The 22,051-nt window shown below is 42.4% G+C and overlaps 1 protein-coding gene across 1 annotated transcript in view; it reads left to right on the top strand.

Annotated features, from left to right (window-relative positions):
- Positions 1 to 22,051, top strand: part of ENOX2 (ecto-NOX disulfide-thiol exchanger 2) — a 210,546-nt gene that overhangs the window by 126,991 nt on the left and 61,504 nt on the right. Inside the window, exons 3-4 of the mRNA XM_006881795.1 lie at positions 7,562 to 7,717; positions 19,728 to 19,934. Of these exons, the coding sequence (XP_006881857.1) occupies positions 7,562 to 7,717; positions 19,728 to 19,934 (363 nt within the window). The remainder of the gene's footprint in view (positions 1 to 7,561; positions 7,718 to 19,727; positions 19,935 to 22,051) is intronic.

Here is a 22,051-nt window from a genome sequence, read left to right as displayed (position 1 = left end):
ATTCTGCTTTTCTCTTTTAGCAAAGTACTCGAAAAACTTAGAAGCTTATTTCAAGATTTTCTTCATGAGGAATTTGGACAAGACTTAACATGATGTCAGCTGGGATGGCTCCACTGGGACAAGCTATTCTGGAAAATTTGAGATGACAGCACTCACTTGCCTGGCACACTTGCAGAGATAGAGGACAGAGCTTACCTGAGTCCCCCACCTCCTTTACCACCTACTCTAAAGTGCTCTTTGCATGGTTTCTTCAGTGTAGTTATTGAACTCCATAAAAAAGTGACGTAAAACTTTCAACACACATGTTCCCAGAAACAAGAACTAGATACTGCCTCTCTCTTATGGCCTGGCCTTGAAAATTCACACACCAACCCTTCTGCCATATTCTCTTGTCAAAGCAGTGACAGAGAACTCATCAAGATGGGGAGAATAGACCTTCACTATTGTGAACAGCTTCAGCCTCCATGGCTCCACAATCAACAATCTTGGTATCAGCAGCCAGGAAATCAAAAGATGAATTGCATTGGGAAAATATTTCAGGGACCTCGCCAGAGGACTGAAGAGCAATGTTCAATCTGGAGACTAAGGTTCACCTGATCTAGGCTATACTCTTCACAATTACTTGCTATGCATCAGAAAGCTGGACAATAACTAGGGATGATTGTTGTTGTGTTGTTTAATGCTGTCGAGTCGTAGACGACTCATAGCGACCCTATGAACTAACAGCCTGAGCACTGTTCGTACATAGAGTTTCCAGAGGCAAGCCATTTTGGAAGTGGATGCCGCTCCTGCTTCCAGGCTTGATTTAGTCGGGAAGCTCCAGCCAACACTGTCCACCATGGGTACCCATTACCACGATTGGCACATCAGTGTCACAGGCTTCAGCATCATAGCAACCACGAGTTACCTCTGTACAGCAACGCACAGACCAGTGCTATACCACCTAGAAGAATGTTTGACAGGAAGACAATTTGAATCTGGCCGAGGGCCACAGATGACAATCATCCATCTTCGGCTTGGTAGCACAGCTTCCTTCCACTAGGCCAACGTAGCTCTCTCTTGGTCGTCGTCATTGTTACTAGGGAGGATAGAAGGAGAATTATGCCTTTGAGTTGTGGTGCTGGAGAAGAGTATTGAATATACCATGGACCGCCAAGAGAACAGTTTCAACCTAGAGAAGTTGAAGTCAAACTGCTCCTTGGAAGCAAGGATTCTGAAGCTCCATCTGACATACTATGGGCATATTGCAAGGAGGGACCAGTCCTTGGAAAGGGGCATCATGCTTTGGAGGGTTGGAGGGACAGCATAGTTGACGAAGACCTTTGATGAGATGGATTGGCTCGGTGACTGGGGTAATGGGGGTAGGTGTGTCAGAAACAATAAAGTTGACACAGGATAGAGCAGATTTCTGAACTGTTATACATAGGGTCGCTATGAATCGTTAGCAACTTGATTGCACTTAACAGCAACAAAGTTAATGGGAAGATAATTGATACTCAACTTTAGTCTACCAAACTGGGGGGGGGGGATAAGATGTGTGTGGAAGCATTGAGTTGGTCCTCTTACACTGAGAATTAGTGTAATAAGAGTGTTATGCCAACCTACATTTGAATCCTAGGTCTGCTACTTACTGGCTGTATATTCTTGGGCAAATAACAGAACCTTTCTGAGGCCCAGTTTCTTTAATAAATGAAGCATTCATAAGTGTAACTCCTAAAAAAGAATAAAAATTAAAATTAAAAAAAAATAGTACCTCCTTCACAGGTCTATTGGAATGAGATTATAGATTTTGTCTTATCCGTTCCTTTAACTCTAACAGCTAATATAGGGCCTGGCACCAAAATCTTAGTTAAATAGTCATATAGATGGGAAGGATGCTGGATGAGATAGTAAAAACAAAACACACACACCCTTAAATTTCATTTATTTTGTTGGATTTTTTTGCGGAAACAGCAAAGCATACACCAACCCAGGAGTAGCTGCATGTACAGTGACATTGATTACAGTCTTCTAGTTGGGCTGCTGCCATTCTCCCCCTCCCCCTCCTTTGCTGGGTTACTCGTCCTCATTACCTTTGACTCACTGCTCCCTAAGGTTCCTATCTAATCTCTTGAGTTCCTGTTGTCCATTTGATCTCACATTTTTAAGTGATTTTATTTGTTTGATTCTTTCTCAGTGTGAATTGAAGAAATTACTAGTAACCCATTCCTTTAATATGATTTCTAAGAGGTAACAACAGCATATATTTGTTGGCAGTACTCCTCAATCCAGATCAGGGGCCTGGAAAGGGAAGAGAATTTCCATGATATTCTATGCCCAATGTGCTATAAGTTGTTGGGTTAATTTGACGTTTCAGGTTCAGGGTCACTCTGAATTGGAATCAACTCCATGGCAACGGATTTGGCTTTTCTGGTTTGCAATACTTACATTAAAGCCTAAGATTCAAAAGGGTGCCTTTCTTAGTTGGCACTGGAAATCCACTCCCAGCTTGGCGCTTGAGAAAGCAGAAGATAAACAAGAGAAATGATCATTGTGATGGAGCCTTTGTGAAATGTCTCAAACACCCAGACCCCTGGAAAGCCCCGCTGGGCCTATGGTACTCTTGGCATATTGAATGCAAGGAAGAAGGGGAGTTTATCTACTCTGGCTTTAGCCATATGCCATGAACATATTTGCTTTTAAATTAAATTCATAAAATATGAATGTAATCATACCAAAACAGTAGAGTTGTGAGCACATCAGTCAGGAGTTATATTTATCCTGTATATTTGTTTTCTGTTTGTCTCCATGTATTACTAGACAGTACACGGAAACAGGCACTTCTGTCTCTATTGACGTGGCAGAACTGAACTGATGTTTCTGTAATCTGTGGTGAGGTAGCCTTGTGAGTGACAGAGCTGTATGAATAACAATAAGGAAGCCTGCAGAACAATAGAAGGATGACAAACATTTCAGTAGGGGGTGGGAAATGCATATGATGGTTAAGTTGGCACACAAGTTAATCTGAGACTTTCCTAACAAAAATTAACAGTTTGCAAATGGGTGAGATGATGTTCACAACTCTAAAACCATTTGCATAAGAAATCGAATTTTCCAGTCATAAAGAGCATTCTTGACCACAGTGCTTCAATTCAGCAATGTAGGATGACAGACTGTCAGGAGCTTTAAGTTCTCCTAGGTGGAAAAGGAAATCCTACACCCCTTACCTGCACAGAGCCTGGCATATAGCAGGATTATAACAAATGTTTGTGGAATGTGAGAATGAATGCCTGGCTCAGGGAATTGTGTGTCTGCATGTTTTGAACAGAAGGGAGAAAGCTTACCTATCTGTTCTGTCTTTTCATCCTTTGAGCTAAATGTCATTATTTGTCCCTCCGCTTGTAGGGTTGCTAGGAGTCAGCTTCAACTCAATGGCAGTGGGTTCAATTCTGGGTTACCTACGGGGACACTGAGTTGTGATTTTGGAAAAGAGCACTGAATATCCCATAGGCTGCCAAAATAACAAAAAGTGCAGCCAAAGTGCTCCTAGGAGGCAAGGGTGGTGAAGCTTCATCTCACATACTTTGCGCATGTTGTTCCTTGCAAAGAGAAGGTGAAGAGTCAGAGAAGACCTTCAAGAATGTGGATTGACACAGTGGCTGCCACAATGGGCTCTAGTGTGTCAGAGATGATGGAGATGGCAGAGAGTAGGACAGGGTTCAGATCTATTGTTCAGAGGGTCACTACGAGTAGTGCTTGATGGCATCTGATAACAACAGACATTGAGAGGAGCTCTAGTAGAATAGTCTGTAGGGAGTTGCACTACTGACCCAAAGGACATGCTCTTTGGAAGTTCGAATCCACCAGGAGCTCCTTAAAAGAAAAATGGGTAGTCTCCTCTTGTGTGATTTACAGCCTCCAAAAATCCACTAGAGGGTCAGCTTTATGTCACTTCCACCTTGACAACAATGAGTTCGGCATTGGTTTGTTGTTTTTTGTTGGGTTTTTTTTTTGGTGTTTTGTGTTTTTTTTACAGGGATATTGAAGCACAGATATATTAAGAAACTCCTCAAATGTGTGAAACACAATGTATATGAATGAAACACAATGTGTACGAATTTTGTATGCAAACAAATATAAAATAGACATTTTAGAAAAAGAAACTACCCTCAGGGTTACATACATACTAGAGGAGCAGAGAGCCACAAGGAGGGAGAGATTTTGTGTATGTGTATTTGTGTGTACATGTACACACGTGCATGTTGGGGGGTGACACATGAAGAGCTAAAATGCATATGCTTTCAGAAACATGAAAATGTGTCTTAGAAGAATAGTTTTCCTCTCCAAACGTTCCTACTGTCTTGGTAGCTCAGTATGAGAGCAGGAGATAGGACAGGAATGTTCTAGATTTCTTAGGCTAGCTCTGCAGTGAAGTTTCGGAGGCTATCAGTCTTAATGGAATAGACTGTGCGTCTTTCTGTCATCGAGTGGCTGGTGGACTTAAGTGGATCAGTCAGCATTACGGACTGCACCACCAGAGCTCCTTTTGCTTTGGGATACCTATCTTAGTATTTTCTAAGTCCACCTCCAGTACCTAAGTGTAGGTGGACAGGCAATGTCATTAAGGAAGTTGCCGACATCCAGACCAGACCCTCCATGGATTCTGGTTGCTTTAAAATGTCCTATTTCTTTCCAGTGCATGAGAACCGTCAAAGCTTGCAGTGTTCTCTGTGTGAGAAGCCCCAGTCCTAAGCAGAACCTACATGGGCCCCAGTATCCATTTCCCCCTTCAGGGTATTCTGTAATCTACCTGCCCAACAATCTCCCTAATACAGGCACACACACACACCAAGGATAGACTAGATGTCCTCAGAAACTTCAGGATTCATGTCTATGTGGTCCTCCCAAAATCCTGGCTTCAGGAGGGTAACTTAGTAAATAAACTACTTTAACTACCTGCTAGGGTGTTTCTCTCATGGTATCCTGTGAGAGTTTACCGCCAGAGTGGTACTGATGCTAATTTTCAGTGAATCAAATTATGTATATATGTAGAAACCCTACAGAAAAATTTAGGAGACTCCCTACACATTTTAGAGGCATCTCAAAATAAAATGGTCGGAGGGTGGCACAAAAGAAAACATCCTTGCCAATAGGACACAAGCCTTGAGACATAAGAATTAAGAAAGAACTAGAATTATCTGGAAAAGCTTCTTCAAGGAGGAGGACTTAAGCCAGGCCTTGGAACATGGGGAGAACGTGGAGAGAGTCAGACAAGGAGAACAGCCTGAACAAAGGTGAGTTGTTATTTATTGAGCATTTTTGTGCTATGTACTGTGCTGAGCACCTAACAGTCATCATTTTGTTTAGTCCTCGCAACTTCCTGTGAGGTTGTTGTTGTTGTTATCAGGTGCCATCAAGTTGAGTCCAACCCAGAGCAGCCCTATTAACAACAGATCTGAACGCTGTTCTGTCCTGTGCCATCTTACACTTCCTGACACATTACAGCCCATTGCAGCAGTCCCCATGTCAGTCTTCCTCTCCTTGGTCGACCCTCTACCTTTCTGAGCTTTATGTCTTCTCCAAGGAACTCTCTCCTAGCAACATGCCAAAGTTTTATGCCAAAATTTTAATCTGCATCATCTTTGCCTCCATAAAGCACTCTGGCTGCACCTTCTTCAAGACATATTTGTTCTTCTGGCAGTCCATGAGATATTTAGCGCTCTTCTCCAACACCACAGGTCAAAGGCATCAATTCTTCTTCTGTCATCCTTATTCATTCTCCAGCTCTTAGATGCATAGCAAGTGGTTGGAAAGACTATGGTCTAAATCAGATGAACCTTAGTCCTCAAACTGACATCATTGCTCCTGAATTATTTGGAGAAATCCCTAACTCAAGTTTTTCCCAGTGCAGTACATCTCCTAATTTCCTGACTGTTGGTACCAATGGTGTTAATTGTGGATTCAAGTAAGATGAACCTGTTGACAGTTTCAGTCTCCTCTCCATCCATCATAATGTTGCCTATCAATCCAGTGGTAAGAATCTGTTTTCTTGACATTGAGATGCAATCCATATTGAAGGCTGTATTCTTTGATCTTCTACAAGTGCTCCATGTCCTCCTGACTTTGAGCAGGCAAGATTGTGTCATCTGTATAATGCAGGTTATTGATGTCTCACTTCAGAGTTCACCTCAAATAATTTGCTCAGTATACATATTCAATAGGTATGGAAAGAGATTACAACCCTGATGCACTCCCTTCTTCGTGTTAACACATAGTGTTCCCTTGCTTTGTTTGCACATCAGCTTCTTGGTATAGGTATAGGTTTCACATGAGCACAATTAAGTGCTCTGGGATTCTCATTCTTCTCAATGTTAGCTATAACTTGTTATGATCCACACAGTCAAATGCCTTTACATAGGCAATAAAGCACAAATATACATTCTTCTGGTATTCTCTGCTTTCAGCCAGAATCTATCTGACATCATTACTGATATCCCTGACACCAAGGCCTCTTCTAAGTCCTGCTTGAACTTCTGGCAGTTCCCTATATATGTACTGTTTTAGCCAGTTTTTAATGATCTTCAGCAGTATTTTGGTTGAATGTGACATTAAAGATATTGTTCAATGGTTTCCACATTCTGTTGGATCATCTTTCTTGGAAGTGGGAACAAATATGGACCTCTTCCAGTCCATTGGCCAGACAGCTGTATGAACCGTATTTTGATGATAAGGAAATGCAGGGGTAAGAAGGTTCTTCCAGGTCAGCAAAGGGTAAGACTAAGACTTACGTCAACAACTATGTACTGTTTAATGCTGTATTATTACAAAGAGTTGGACCCTTGTCTGAGTGGATCAGAGAATGTTGAAAGCTAGTACAAGGTTAACCCAACAGACAAAACATGATCATATTATAAAGGTCTTAGAAAAAAGCTCAGAAATAAAAGTACATCCCCAAAAAAGAAAAAAAAAGGATATGAAAAAGAGATACAAGGGTTTAAATAAACGCTTGGTCACACAAAACAGAGAGCAGCATCCCAAAAGGAAAATGCACAATAATATAACATTTAATATTAATAAAAATATTAACATCATGCTTAGAAGAGTAAAGGGTCAGCACGGGAGAGGAAGACCCTGGATGAGATGGACTAACCATGAATGTGGCCATGGGGTCAGGTGTATCAGAGACAATGAGGTTGGCTCAGGATAGGGCAAGGTTCAGAACCGTTATTCACAGGGTCACTGTAAGTCGTAGTCAACACGGCAGCACATAAAAACAACATTTAACACTGGGACATGCTAAGTGTCATGATTTCTGACATAATAGCGCTGCCAACCCAAAGGCACATGATTCAAATCCACCAATGGCTCCTCTGGAGAAAGATGGGCAGTTTCCTCCCATCCTGTTTACTGCCTCTGCAAACCCACTGAAGAGTCAGCTCTGGGTCTGTTCCAAATCATTGGCACATAACAGCAGCAATAACCTTACAAAGGGTTATTGTTTGAGATTTTTCAAATTCCATTCTGCCTTCACTACATTGACTTTGCCTTGTGTTATTTATTGTTCTCTCCTCTCATATTTTAGACTTTGATCCTGCTCTTGGAATGATGACTGGAATTCCACCCATAACTCCAATGATGCCTGGTTTGGGAATAGTACCTCCACCAATTCCGCCAGATATGCCGGTAGCAAAGGAGATCATACACTGTAAAAGCTGCACGCTCTTTCCTCCGAATCCAAGTAATGTACTGCTTTGCTGTTTTGTTGGGCTTTTTATTTTGGGGTTTTGGTTTTTTGTTCTTTCTTTCCACATGTCACAACATTTTGGTGTCTAAGAAAGCTCTCTTCCCTTTCCAGAGAATACTCAAGGGGTTTGTAGATGCATGTCCAGAAACTCCACCTCGCAAAAAAGAAGGGAAAGAAATGTTTTCTCACTAGGCAAGACTGAATTTCACACGCACATCAGTAGATTTTGTGCACTGTTGCCGCGCAGATGAGAAAACATGTTTCTGCTGCCGTCTGGGAAGGCGTTCAAGTGCGTGGGTCCAGAAGGACGCACACAACACAAACTGCTCAGCATAATGCACAGGCATTTGCAGTCTCTCCTTTTCAAAACTGGCCCACATGCTGCTGGTGGCCGACTTGGAGTGTGCTCTGAGCCTGCCCGAGGCCCACGGAACTGTACAGTCAGTGCTGAGACTCTTGCACTGCTTCCAGCTAGTCACAGATCCCTGGAATGACTGCAGTGCGCTGCGATGTGCGTGTCATCACTGTGCGATAACTGACCGTGAGGACAAAGAGAAATTTTAAGACTGAGTCTCGTTACATGCAGCCACCCTGTCAGTGCAGTTCATGTGGAAATGATCTAGGGAATCTGTCTTGTCAGTAATAAATAGGCTTCTCCTTAGGCACTCTTAAAAACATCTAGAAATATATGGTGGCCATAGCTCAGTTAAAATGTAGCCGCAATAATAATTGACTCGAACATTTTCTGGCTCTGTTGGGGTTTCTATTTACTTTAAATGATAAAAAAATAGACTTCTATACATGACCCAAGCCTCATGAAAGCATTTCCCCCCTCCTACTCCACTGGTACTGAACCCTGGTGGCATGATGATGAAACGCTCAGCTGGTAACCAAAAGGTGGGCAGTTTGAGCTTACTCAGCAGCTCCCATGAGAGAGAGGTTTGGCAATCTGCTTGCATTAAGATTAAAACATAAAAATTCAGCGGGGCAATTTCACTCTGTCACTATGGGTTTAAAAGTCAGCTCTGCCACATTTAACAACCAGAGTGGTTCTCGGTGTCAGACCTACAGGAGACACTAACGTACTGCCAAGAGATCAGAGCTGCTTGTTAAGGGACACATTCAAGCATTCAGGCCATGGATCAGATGAGCCTACCTTTTATCAAGGTAAATACAAAACTTTGCCATGTGATTTCACACAAATATTTAATCTCTTACCTTGTGCTATTTCTGTATGTCTCTATGAACAATAAAGTGTCACACTGCTAACCAAAAGGTGAGTGGTTCGAATCTACTAGTTTCTCTGAGGGAGAAAGAGAGACAGTCTTTTCCTCTTAAGAGTTACAGCCTCAGAAACCAAATTGGGGGGGGTTGCTGTGAGTCAGAATCTACTTGAAGGCAGGGAATTTGGTTGGAGGGCCTACTTGCCAGCTTGAGTGGACATGTCACAGATTTGTGTTTAACATCTGGGTGAATTAGGGGCAGAAGACCCTCCACAAGATGCATTGACACCGTAAATGTAGCAGTGGATGCAAGTATGTCACATAGGTGAGGACGACACCAGATAGGACAGGATTCAGATCTGTTGTTTATAGAGTTGCTGTGAGTCACAGTTGATTCGACGACACATAACAGCAACAGCATCATATCCTCATCTCTTAATCTTAGTGCCATTGCCTCTACAAATGAGCAGTGGATCTGCTCCACTCTTCTCTAGCGTGTGGGCTTCTGGGTTAGAGAAAGCTGTGCATTCCCAGCACTACCGTTTTCACGTCCAAAGCCATGAAGTCAGGCATTTCCCATATTAAAACCTCCTGCTTCTTAAAAGGGTAAATCCTGCTGATGTAATCATTCATTTCTCACATCATCTGTCTGCAGTAGGCTTTCATTGTCTCCATCAAGCCTAAGCTAGCAGGATGGCTCACCATATCGAATGTCTAGCTTGGAAATGATAGATGACTTTACAGGATGTTTAGTTCTGCATTTCCAAAGAATACCATAGATGTCCTGAACACACAGGCCACACCACCGAGTGGTCTTTTAAATGAATGTAGAAATAAGTTCTTAAAGAGGCTCTACTTTTTGATAGTTGCCAGTAAAAGAAACAGACAGGTATCTCTCACCTACATTTTCTCTCCCATTACCTGCAGCTGTGCCTTCCAAGCTCTGAGTTGTAAGGGTCGGAGAATAAGAGGGAAACATTCTGCCTCCAAGGCACTATGCTTTAGTTTTTCGTCTTTGTGTTAAGAATGCTGACGGCGGCGCAATTAGTACCAGAAGAGTGGTGGCTTCTGGGAAGAAACCTGGCTTTGGAATTGAATTTAAAAAATAAATAAATAACATTCCTGACACAGCTGAAGGTAAACTGGTGTTCTGTTTCCTTTTCAGAGCTTGGATTTTGTTAAGTGTGTCTGGCTTAATTGGATAGGGAGGGCACAGAGAAGCCTCCTTTAGTTCTGTACTGAAAAGTGTGCCGTTCTGGAATGCTTTGTCCTATCTTGTTAGCAACCCCAAATACTTCACTTTGTGAAGGTGAAATAGGAAGAGTAGGGTAAGGCAAGGGGGACAAGGGCATTCTTTGGCTGATACCTGGCCAGTGCTCAGTGCCCACCAACCTTGTCTGGTTAGGCTTTGATTATAAACTCCAGTACTTATCCTGTCTATCTCAGGTAGTTTCTCTTGGCACTCACTGATCTCTGAAGTTCCTCTCAGTTAATCATGTCCTGCGATTCAAGGGTTTTCATGGTCTCTTTCTGCAACCCAGCCAGTCTACTTCAAGGTCAGCTTTATTAGAAAGTATATCGTTAATAACAACAAAGGGGAAAAAAAGAAAAGAAAGTATATTGTTGGAGAGCTCTGGTGGCCTATTGGCAAGAAGCTGCACTGCAATCCCAGAGGTATACGCTTGGAATCAACCAGATGCTCTTCTGGAGAAGGAGGGACAACCTCCTGTACCAGTCAGACCCGATTTGATGGCACACACACAAAATAATAAAGACTTTTTTTAAAAAAGGATATTGTGTTTTGGTACCGTCAGGTTGGTTCCAGTTCACAGTGACACTGTCTCCAACAAGACGAAACGCATCCCTGTCCCGCAGCTTCCTCACAGTCGGTGCTGTGTCTGGGCCCGTTGTTGCAACCACTGTATCAATCCATCGCATTGTGGGTCTAATTGTTTTTCACCGACACTCACCAAGTGTGACGTTATGTCCAAGGTACATGAGGCAAAGTCTAGCCATCCTCACTTCCAAAGAACATGCAGGCTGTCCTTCCTCCCCGACAGATTTATTTGTTCTTGTAGAAGTCTGTGACACACTCAGCATTCTTCATCAACACCAAAATTTGATGGCAAGCAACTGAAAAGGCACAACTTAGTGTTTAAACTGACATCCTTGAGATGGGGTTGCGGTCAGGACACAGTGGAACCTAGCTGAATGATGGACTGAAGCACGTGAAGCAAACCAATGGAAGGCTTCTGACCTCTGGAGTTCAGCTCCACACTCGCGGGGAAAGGAAACCACAGGAACACTTCAGGGTGGCATGCACGTGTGGCACTAATTTGGATGAAGTATCAGGTGGGAGAGAGAGAAAGGAACTGATGCCAAAGATGCATGAGAAAGGTGGACAATAAATCAGGAAGACCGAAAAAAAAGTGATGCCATTAAATTTTGGTGAGCAATTCTTTTTGCTACAGTGATTCTGTGTATACCACTAATCTTCTTTTGATGCTTCCTGTACCATTAAAGATTTTTCCCATGGAATCTTTCACTATTGCAACTTGAGCAGTTTGTTTTTCAGTTCCTTCAGCTTGAGAAATGCCAAGTGTCTTCTTCCTTTTTTGTTTTCTAACTCCAGATCTTTGCACATTTTTTGTAATACTTTGCTTTGTCTTCTCGAGCAGCCCTTTGAAATATTTTATTCATCTCTCTTATGTCAGCATTACCTCCCCCCGCCCTTGTTTTGACCTCTTTCTGTTCTAATGCAAGTCCCAGAGTCTGTTTGACAACCATTTTGGTCTTTCCTTTCTCCCCTGTGTTTGGAATGACTTTTTGCTTTCTTCCTGGATAATATCCATGATGCCTCAACACAACTCATCTGTCCAGTGCATCAAGTCTTTTCTCAAGGTGGTTTTTCAAGTGAGCTTAAGCATAGCAGAGATTGAAGGATGGCCCAGGGTCAGACAGAATCTGTCCTATGGTACATACACAGTCCCTATGAGTCAGAGCAGCAAGTTATTGTCCTAGAAGCAACATCTCTGACTCAGGAATTGGAGATTTAGCAAAAGAAAGTTCTCTGAAACAAAATTACAGTTTTTTTCTACCAGGGTATTTATTTCCTAATTAATAAAAAAAATGACTAACTTCCCAATTTGCACCTCAGTTGGTGGTGAAAGTAGAGGGTAACACTATCTCCAAAGAAAGCACTTCAAGAGAAATCAGTTTGGCCCAGGTTTTTTACTTCCTTGCTAGACCTTCTGTATGGAGAGGCTACATTTTTTACTGTATTGTGAAATAGCAATAAGTGATGAATATCAAAACCCAAACCTAGCTCATAGACAGAGTAGAACTGCCCCATAGGGTTTCTGAGGTAATTTTGAAGCCTCCTGGGTTGCTCAAACTGACAGCCTGTCACTTAGCAGCCCCACACTTAGTTTTATGAATGCTCAAGCTACGTACTTTCTCTAGTGTTCTTTATAGAACAAGCCAAAATTGGATGTTTCTGTTTTGTCATTGCAAAATCAAGGGGTGGGGGGGGAGGTCTTTTTCAGACTCCTAAAAGCTCTCCTACATGCTCAGACACAAAGAGTAGATGATGTTTCATTTTATCATCACAAAAAAAGCCCAAAACCACAAAGGATTTCCAGTTCCATAAATCTGAAAGTAGACTGCCTCCTTTTTCTCCCATGGAGTGACTAGTGGATTCAAACCACCAACCTTTAAGTTAGCTGCCTAATTCCTTATCCACAGTTACTGCCTAATTCACAAAGCAGGCAGACCCCGTTTTGGTTCCCAGGGATGGGCTGTGTTGTAGAAAAAGAATTGGAGAAAATGGGTGAAATTTAGTGTTAATAAAGATGTACCAGATTTGGAATAATACAGAGAAGATTAGCATGGCCCTTTTGCAAAGATGACATGCAAATTTATGATGCGTTTTATATTTTTGAAACCTCTATGGAAGGTGGTTTGACACTTTCTCAAAAAGTTAGAAATAACATTGGATCTAGAAATTCCACTACTGGAAATTCACCCTAAAGAAACCAGAACCACTATCCAAATATATATATACACACCCATGTTTATTGCTGCATTATTTACAGTAGCAAAGAGATGGAAGCAGCCCAAGTGCCCATCAACAAACGAAGGGATAGGAAAACTAGAATATATTCCATACAATGGAATGCTACACAGCACTGAAAAACAGTAAACTCATAAACCATTACACAACACAGGTGACCCTGGAGGATATTATGCTGAGTGAAGTATCTCCATCACAAAAGGACAAATACTGCAAAACACCACTGTTATAAAGCAGGGCTGTCCTGTGGGGATGTTGGGAGGAGACTAGGATAAGAGTGGATAGAAAGTAAACATTGCATTGCAACAGATGAAGGAAAGAACTGTTTAAGAATAAGAGATACATTGCAAAGAGTACTGGGGAAATGAAGGGGGAGGTAATTGTGCAACAATGAATGAATATTTTTTAAAGCGTGAACTGGGGGACAAGGAAGGGACGAAGGGGGGAAATGTGCAATAATGAACTAATGAAAAGACAACTTTTCTGTAAACTTTTGTTAAAATCACAATTAAAATAAAAATTTTTATTTAAAATAAAAAATCTGATCCCTGTTGGTGTTAGGGAGCCTTCACTCTTGGCAGTCTATTAAAATCAACCCAAAGACTTGATAGTATGTAAATTATAGCAAATGAACTGAAAGATCTGTGATGCTCCTTTTGAAAAACAAGATGCATGTGATTTCTAGGTCTTCTGTGCTTCTCCTTGCCTCACATGTCAAACATCAGTAATGACTCTGATCCTATTTCTGACTGCCCCAACACAGCTCCCCAGAGTGGGTACTTGGAGGTAATTAGAATCAACAGACGCTCCTCCTTTTCCATAACCAGAGATTAGAGTGCTTTATACTCCCAGCTATCTTGAGTCTATTTATTTACATGGAGGTTCTCATCTCCATCTTGACTGGTTACCGGGTAGTCCTAGAGCTTTGCACATTACTTGACTGATAGGCAGGCTTTGAATTTGCTTTCCTAATGGGGTTATCATTTCTGTGCCTAGATCAACATATTTTGGTGAGATTAGAAAATCAGTCCTAGACAATAAAGTGTTCTGGGCTGTTAATTAAAGGATAGGTCCTGTCTATTAAGGAGGCTAGTGCAGCTTTGCATGGTTGCACACACCTAAATCCCAGCAAATGCTGTCAGACAGGAGGTACATGAATAAATCCTCAGCATTCTTGGCACCACTCATAGTGGGCGTTAGACCCCTTTCCTCAGAGGACGTCACTGCAGAAGAATCACAGCATCTAAGTAGGATGATGACTTCATCACCAAAATTTAAGATTCCACAAATATGGTCTGAGAAAGGAGCTTTTGCATTTTTATTGTCACCCTGCTGTAAGTAGTCACTGCGCGTTCCTTTGAATCCCTCAATAGGCCTAAAGGTAGACACAACTATGCAAATGCAGAAAATATTTCAAAAGTAATTCTCTACTTCACAAATGAATCCTTTACCACAGAAATGTCTTAAACAGAAAACTTCGTAAGGCTGATTCTAAAACCACATTTTCTCCTAAAGCCTTTGGTTGGAAAACACAGCTCTAAGTATGTGAATAAACTTGAGAATCAGTGGTAAGGTTGTGTTCTGTGGTCCCCACCATATGTCCTCATAGCTGTAGATTCCTCTATCCTTCTCAGCACCAACTTTGCCTAAAGAAAGAGCTGAGTAAGGCAAGGAGCTGTGCATTAGGATGGTTGGTCTTAGCATTGAGAAGGTCACTTCACTCTGGACTTGAGGTGGTGGTGGTTGTTAGGTGCTATCGAGTCAAGTATGACCCATAGTGACCCTGTGAACAACAGATCTAAACCTTGTCCTATTCTGAGCCATCCTCACAATCTTTCACACACCATAACCCCTTGCTGCAGGCACTGTGTTAATCCATCTTGTGTGGGCCTTCCTTGCCTCTTTCACTGTCCCTCCACCTTCCCAAGCATGATGTCCTTTCCAAGGACTAGCTCTGTCTAGCAACATACACAAAGTATCTGAGATGAAGCCTTGTCATCCTTGCCTCCAAGGAGCTTTCTGCATGCCCTTTCTCCAGGACACATCTATTTGTTCTTTTGGCAGTCCATAGGATAGTCAGCACTCCTTTCCAGCTTCACAGTTCAAAGGCATCATTTCTTCAGTCATCCTTATTGTCCAGCTTTCACATACATAGCAAGTGCTTGAAAAGACCATGACTTGAATCAGTGCATGTTAGTCTTCAGACTGACATTATTGCTCCTCAGTAATTCGGAGAGGTCACTGACAGCAGACTTGCCTAGTGGAATACATCTCCGAACTGTTGGTACCAAGCGTGTTGATTGTGGATCCAAGTCAGATTACATCATTGACAACTTCAGCCTTTTCTCCATCTATCATGATGTTGCCTGTTGGTCTAGTGGTGAGGACCTTGGTCTTCTTGATGTTGAAATGCAGTCCATATTGAAGGCTATCATCTTTGATCTTCTGCAGCAACCGTTTCAAGTCTTCCTCACTTTTCAGCATGCAAGATCGTGTCATCTGCATAACAGGTTTTTGATGAGTCTTCCTTTAATCCTCATGCCACATTCTTTTTCATAAAGTCCAGCTTCACAATTTATTTGCTCAGCATACAGATTGAGTAGGTATGGAGAAAGGATCAAAATCTGAGGCATACCTTTCCTGACTTTAAACGTTATGGGATTCCCATTCTTCTCAATGTTAGTCATAATTTGTTATGATCCACACAGCCAGTAAAAAAAAAAAAGCTTTTGTCAGTAAAACACAAATAGATATTCTTCTGGTATTCTCTACTTTCACCAGGATTCATATGACATCAGCAATGATATCCCAGGTACCGTGGCCTTTTCTACACCAAGCTTGAACTTGTAGCAGTTCTGTCAATGTACTGTTGTAGCTGTTTTGGGATGACCTCCAACAATATTTTGCTTGCACGTGATATTAATTATTTGTTTCTTATTTTCAACATTCTTTTCTTGGAAAAGGGAACAAATGTGGATCTCTTCTAGTCAGTTGGCCAAGTAGCTGTCTTATGAATTTTCTAGCAAAAAATTAGTGGGCATGTCCAGGGCTGTGTCTGTTAGTTGAACTATATCATATGATATTCCTCGAGCCTTATTTTTTGCCAATGTCTTGTGGTAAGATTTTAGAAAGTCCCAGGTTGTGAATTGGGAAGCTTGACTTATGTAATTGCAAATAATTATAGCAATATAATGACTACTGTTTATTTTGGGAACCTGTAAATTACCAGGCACTACATTATATGCAATATAGACAATAGATAAAGTATTTTTTGTTGTTATTGTTGTCCTTTTTAAAGATTTTTTTTATTAATTTTAGTGAAAGTTTACAAACAATAGAGAAAGTATCTTTACAAGAACCCTTCAAGGTGGTAAATCACAAATGAGAAAAATGAAGTCCACAGAGGTTCTGTACCTTCCCCAAGCCATATTAACAAATGTTGTTGTTGTTATGTGCCGTCGAGTCGCCTGTGACTCATAGCGACCCTATGTACAACAGCCCTAAACTCCGCTCTGTCCTGTGCCAATCGCACTGTCTCTGACACTCCCATCCCAATTAGCCCAGTCACTGAATCAATCCACCTCATAGAGGGCCTTCCTCTCCTGCGCCGTCCCTCCACCCTCCCAAGCATGATGTCCCTCTCCAAGGACCGGTCTCTCCTCACTACATGTCCAAAGTAAGTTAGACGGAGCCTCAGAATCCTTGCCTCCAAGGAGCCACCCGGTTTAACCCTCTCCAGGACAAATCTATTTGTTTTCCTAGCAGTCCATGGAATTCTCAGTACTCTTCTCCAGCACCACAGCTCAAAGGCATCAGTTCTCCTTCTATCTTCCTTGGTCATTGTCCAACTCTCTGATGCATAACAGGTGATTGCGAAGACTGTGGCCTGTATGAGGCGCACCTTAGTCTCCAGAGAGACACCACTGCTCTTCAGCACTTTGGAGAGGTCCCTAACAGCAGACTTTCCCATGGCAATGCGCCTTTTAATTTCCTGGCACTGGTGCCAAGACTGTTGACTATGGAGCCAAGCAAACTAAAGCTGTGTACAATCTCATTCTCTTCACCATCCATCCTGATGCTGCCGATTGGTCCAGTGGTGAGAATCTTTGTCTTCTTGACATTGAGCCTCAATCCATATTGTAGGCTGCAGTCCTTGACACTCTGCAGCAGGCGCTTCAGGTCCTCCTCAGTTTCAGCAAGCAGGGTTGTGTCATCCGCATAACGCAGATTGTTGATAAATCGTCCACCAATCCTGACCCCACATTTCTCCTCATAGAGCCCAGTGTCCTGGGTGATGTGTTCTGCATACAGATTGAATATGGAGATAGGATGCATCCCTGGCGTACGCCCTTCCCAATTTTGAACCATGCAGTGTTCCTTTGCTCTGTTCTGACGAACAGAGCAAAATAAAACAAAAAAAATATTAACAAATAGTTAAGATTAAATCCACATCTGTCTGTTCCAAGTTTGTGCTCCTTTCCTTTGTATCTAATGTGGTGATCTTGAACAGCTCACTTGCTCTCACTGAGCTTAGGTTTTCCCCTCTGTAACATGAGAGCTGTAGACTAAATCAATGGTTATCAACTCTAGTTACACGTTAGAATTATCGGAGGAGCTTTTAAACAATAAAACTAATGCCCAGGCTGCACCTTGACTAATTAAATTAGACTCTCTAGGGAGTGTTGAATATGGCATGGACTGCCAGGAGAACAAACAGGTTCATCCTAGGGAGGGATGAAGCCAGCCTGCTCCTTGGAGGCAAGGATTCTGAAGCTTCGTCTGACATACTTTGGACATGTTGCAAGGGGGGGACCAGTCCTTGGAGAGGGACATCATGCTGGGGAGAGTGGAGGGACTGCACAGGAGAGGAGGACCCTCGAAGAGATGGATTGATTCAGTGACTGGGGTAATGGGAATAGGTGTGTTAGAGCCAGTAAGATTGGCACAGGATAGAGCCAGTTTCAGGACTGTTGTACAGAGGGTTGCTATGAGTCACAAGCAACTCAGTGGCATATAACAACAAGGTGTGTCCTAAACATTGTTGATTCTGATTTGCCATCAGAGCTGAGAATTGCTGTCATGACTAGAATCTTTCCCAGATCTTAAAAGTTCAGGAGCTTAAGTTTTGGGTGAATTCTAGACTTCATCTTTCTCTTTTTGGCTAAAAACTACAACCTCTTCCATGACCATGACTTAAGATATTTCAGATTCTTACTCCCTAGATTATCTTCTCTTTTTTCACCACACCTTTCATAAGGCACAAAAATGCAATAAAGTGAACTCTTGAGATTGCAAACATTTCTTTTATTAGAAATTGCAAACATTTTAAAAACTAGTAGAAAATGTGTAAGTTCCTGTTTCCCACTACCCTTTTCTTGACTAATGATAGAAGGGGGGGGGAACCTTGAGATTATTCTGAACCACACTGATAAAAGGGGCCCACCCACTGCCATGGAATCAATCCTGACTCTTGCCCACCCTATAGGACATAAAGAGCTACCCCTGAGGGTCCCCAAAGCTGTGACTCTTTTGGAAGGAAACGGCCTCATCATTCTCCCATAAAGCAGCTGATGGGTTCAAACGACAAATCTTTTGGTTAGCATCCAAAAGTTTAATCCACAATGCCACCCATGCTCCTTGAGATGACAGATAGCAGTAAAATTGAGGAAGCTAGAGATTCTGATTCTTCAGGAAACTCCCAAATCAACTGCTTGCCAGCTAGGAGAAGTGTCAGGTGTGGGCTTTGGCTTAATCTCCAAATGAGACTCATTTCTTTTGCATGTAAGCTAGTAATCGCTGGTTGTTAAGAGCTGAATGAAAAGAACGGATTACACAAAATAAATCCTTGCAGATACAAAACCAACACTCGAAAAACCCATGACCATCATGCATTGCTTTGTTGGGCTATGAACTGGGAAAATGCTTTGATACATATAAATAGCAACAAGGAGCTGCCAGATATGACAGGCTTTATGTATCAAATGAGTGAGTAGAAAGCAGAGAGAGAATCATCTCATTAAGTACGCTTTTAATGACTCTCTATGGCCAAATTTATCTCACTTTAGTTAATGATTTCCCAAATGAGTGTATTTGTCCTGCTTTCTTTCATACTTCCTTCTAAATGCTGGACCTCACCTATTCAGCAGGGCGTTTGAAGAAGGGTTCACTGACATCAAAAACAGGAAAGCTTTGGACTCTGGCTGACTATGGTCGTAACCACAACATTCTGGAAGCTGTAAATATTTACCTCATCATGGGCGCACAGAGTTGACTTATAAACACAATCCAAAGCAGACCGACCCCTCTCTCAGAGACCCTAGTTCTGAGAACTCCTGAAAGAGTTTCACCTGTGAGTGGCTTTTGCCCTCCCCCTGCCACTTTCATCTGATTAAAAAGAACTGAAACTTGAACACAGTGGGCTATCACAACAGAAGTAAAGAATAGAAGGAAAGAACTCTGGATAGGACAGACAGATAGGCTTGGGTCTCTATCCTCTAGATAGCTTCATCAACAAACCAGTCAGCTTGGAGTTGTTTAGGTTCATGCAACCAGCTTGCCCAGGAGCGGGAATAAGCAGCTTGGAGGCCGCGCATCCTGGCGTTCTTCAGCAAAAGCTGATGGGCGCGGCAAGGAAATGGTAGCTTTCTAAGAGGTCTATCCCCAGGAGGGCAAAAAATTCATTTTAAATGCTTTCTGCCCTTGTATTTAGATCTTCCACCTCCTGCAACCCGAGAAAGACCGCCAGGATGCAAAACTGTGTTTGTGGGCGGCTTGCCTGAAAATGGGACCGAGCAGATCATCATGGAAGTATTCGAACAGTGTGGCGAGATCATTGCTATTCGGAAGAGCAAAAAGAACTTTTGCCACATTCGCTTCGCTGAGGAGTATATGGTGGACAAAGCCCTTTATCTGTCTGGTAAGTGATTAGTTGTGAGGTTTGTATCCATGGGGCACAACAGAAAGAGCTCAAGAGTCTGTATATTTGCATCTGTGACCACTAGTGTATAGGCATCATGTTAACCCTTTAGTCTTCAGACAAAATGCTGCCACCCTGCTTCTTTTCCTTTAAAGCTTTACAATGTCTCCCAGTTGTCTGGGATAACGGCACACTCCTTACATGTGGCAGCCAAAGGCCCTGGTCACCTGCTCTCCTCCAGCATCCCAGTGTCATCTCCCAATCCTCACACTGTCCCAACCACACACATTCAAGTTCCCAGAATGTGAAAGATCCGGTGTGCAAAACAGTATTGTTGTCATTGTTGTTATGTGCCATCAAGTTGCCTGCTACTCATAGCGACCTAACCCCTGCTCTATCCTGTGCCAATCTTATTGTCTCTGATACACCTACCCCCATTACCCCAGTCACTGAATCGATCCTTCTCATTGAGGGGCTTCCTCTCTTGCGCTGTCCCTCCACCTTCCCAAGCATGACATCCCTCTCCAAGGACTGGTCCCTCCTTGCAACATGTCAAAGTAGTTCAGACGAAGCTTCAGAATCCTTGCCTCCAAAGAACAGCCTCATTTCACCCTCTCCAGGATGAACCTGTTTGTTCTCTTAGCAGTCCATGGTATATTCAATACTCTCCTCCAGCACCACAGCTCAAGGGCATCAATTCTCATTTTATCATCCTCAGTCATTGTCCAGCTTTCCGATGTATAGCAAGTAATTGCAAAAGAAAAAAGAAAAAAAAGGTTCCCAGAATGTGCCATGGAGTTTTCATGCCTTTTCCTCTCACTGGAATTATTACTATCACCTGCATCTGTCCCAGCCCAATCTCTTTACAGTTTGATGCTGCAGCTCAAATACAGTCTCTTCTGGGAAATTTTCTCCGACTTCTCTCCCCACTCTGCTCCAAGCTGGTCTGGCTACTTCCACTCGTCTCTGTTTCCTCCTAACATGTCATTTGTTACACCATACTGGGAATGTCTCCTTTTTTCCTTTTATTTTATGCTGGTTTGCATACGAAGTTCATTTACATTGTGTTTCACACTATTCTTCATTCACATTGTGTTTCATACATTCATTCATGAATAGTAAATCGTTATGTTTTATAAAATTAATCACCTTTAGACTGTGCCCATAATCACCCTGTCTTTTCAGGTCCCCTAGGACTGTCCCTTTATATGTTTTTTTTTCTTCCCTATTAGAGTATGACCTCCCCAAAGGCAAGGGCTGTGTCACACTAGTACATAACCTGAAACAAAGTAGATTCTTAAAAAAAAATTTCTAGAAGTCAGTGGATTATCAGATGTTTCTTGACTACTGAGCAGAATGGAGGACTTATTAGCATACAGCAAACATTAAGACAGGCTTCCTGACATCAAGGAGATTGCATTCTGGAGATACAGTTTCTGGTGACCTATGGCTTTAAGGAGTTGTGCTTTTTAAACCAAAAAACACAGATTTCTAAAGGTGGGCCACTTCCTCCTATGTTTACAAATTCTGAAAACCCACCGGAGGGTCATCAGTGAGTCGGTTCCTGACTCAACAGCACCTAACAGCAACAAGTGTGTGTGTGTGTGTGTGTGTGTGTGTGTGGTGCTGCTGATGCTGTTAGGTACCATCGAGTTGATTACAATTCATAGCAACCCTATGAACAACAGATTTGAACCTCGCCTCACCCTCCACCACCCTTGCCATCTCTGATACTCTAGCCCATTGTTACAGTCTCTGTAACAGTCCATCTTGTTCAGAATCTTCCTCTTTCTCTGACACTCCTCCTTTCCCAGCATGATGTCTATTTTCCCCTAAGGCTGATGCCCTCCTAACAACACGCCCACAGCATGTGGGCCGAAACCTCATCATCTTTGCTTGTAAGGATCACCCTGGTTGTACCTTCTCCAGAACAGATTTGTTCTTTTGGCACTCTGGGAGATGCTCAGTACTCTCATCCAACACAGCTCAAAGACATCAATTCTTTTTCTGTTGCCTTTATTCATTGTTCAATTTTCAGATGCACAGCGAGTAACTGCAAAGCCCAAGGCTTGGATCAGGTACACCTTGGACTTTCAACTGGCATTGTTGCTCTTTAG

Source organism: Elephantulus edwardii, unplaced genomic scaffold (assembly GCF_000299155.1).
Source record: "Elephantulus edwardii isolate Elephantulus edwardi_28Jun2011 unplaced genomic scaffold, EleEdw1.0 scaffold00016, whole genome shotgun sequence".
Classification (NCBI taxonomy): Eukaryota; Metazoa; Chordata; class Mammalia; order Macroscelidea; family Macroscelididae; genus Elephantulus; species Elephantulus edwardii.
The sequence above is the reverse complement of the archived record's forward strand: the minus strand, read 5'-3'. Positions and strand labels throughout refer to the sequence as shown.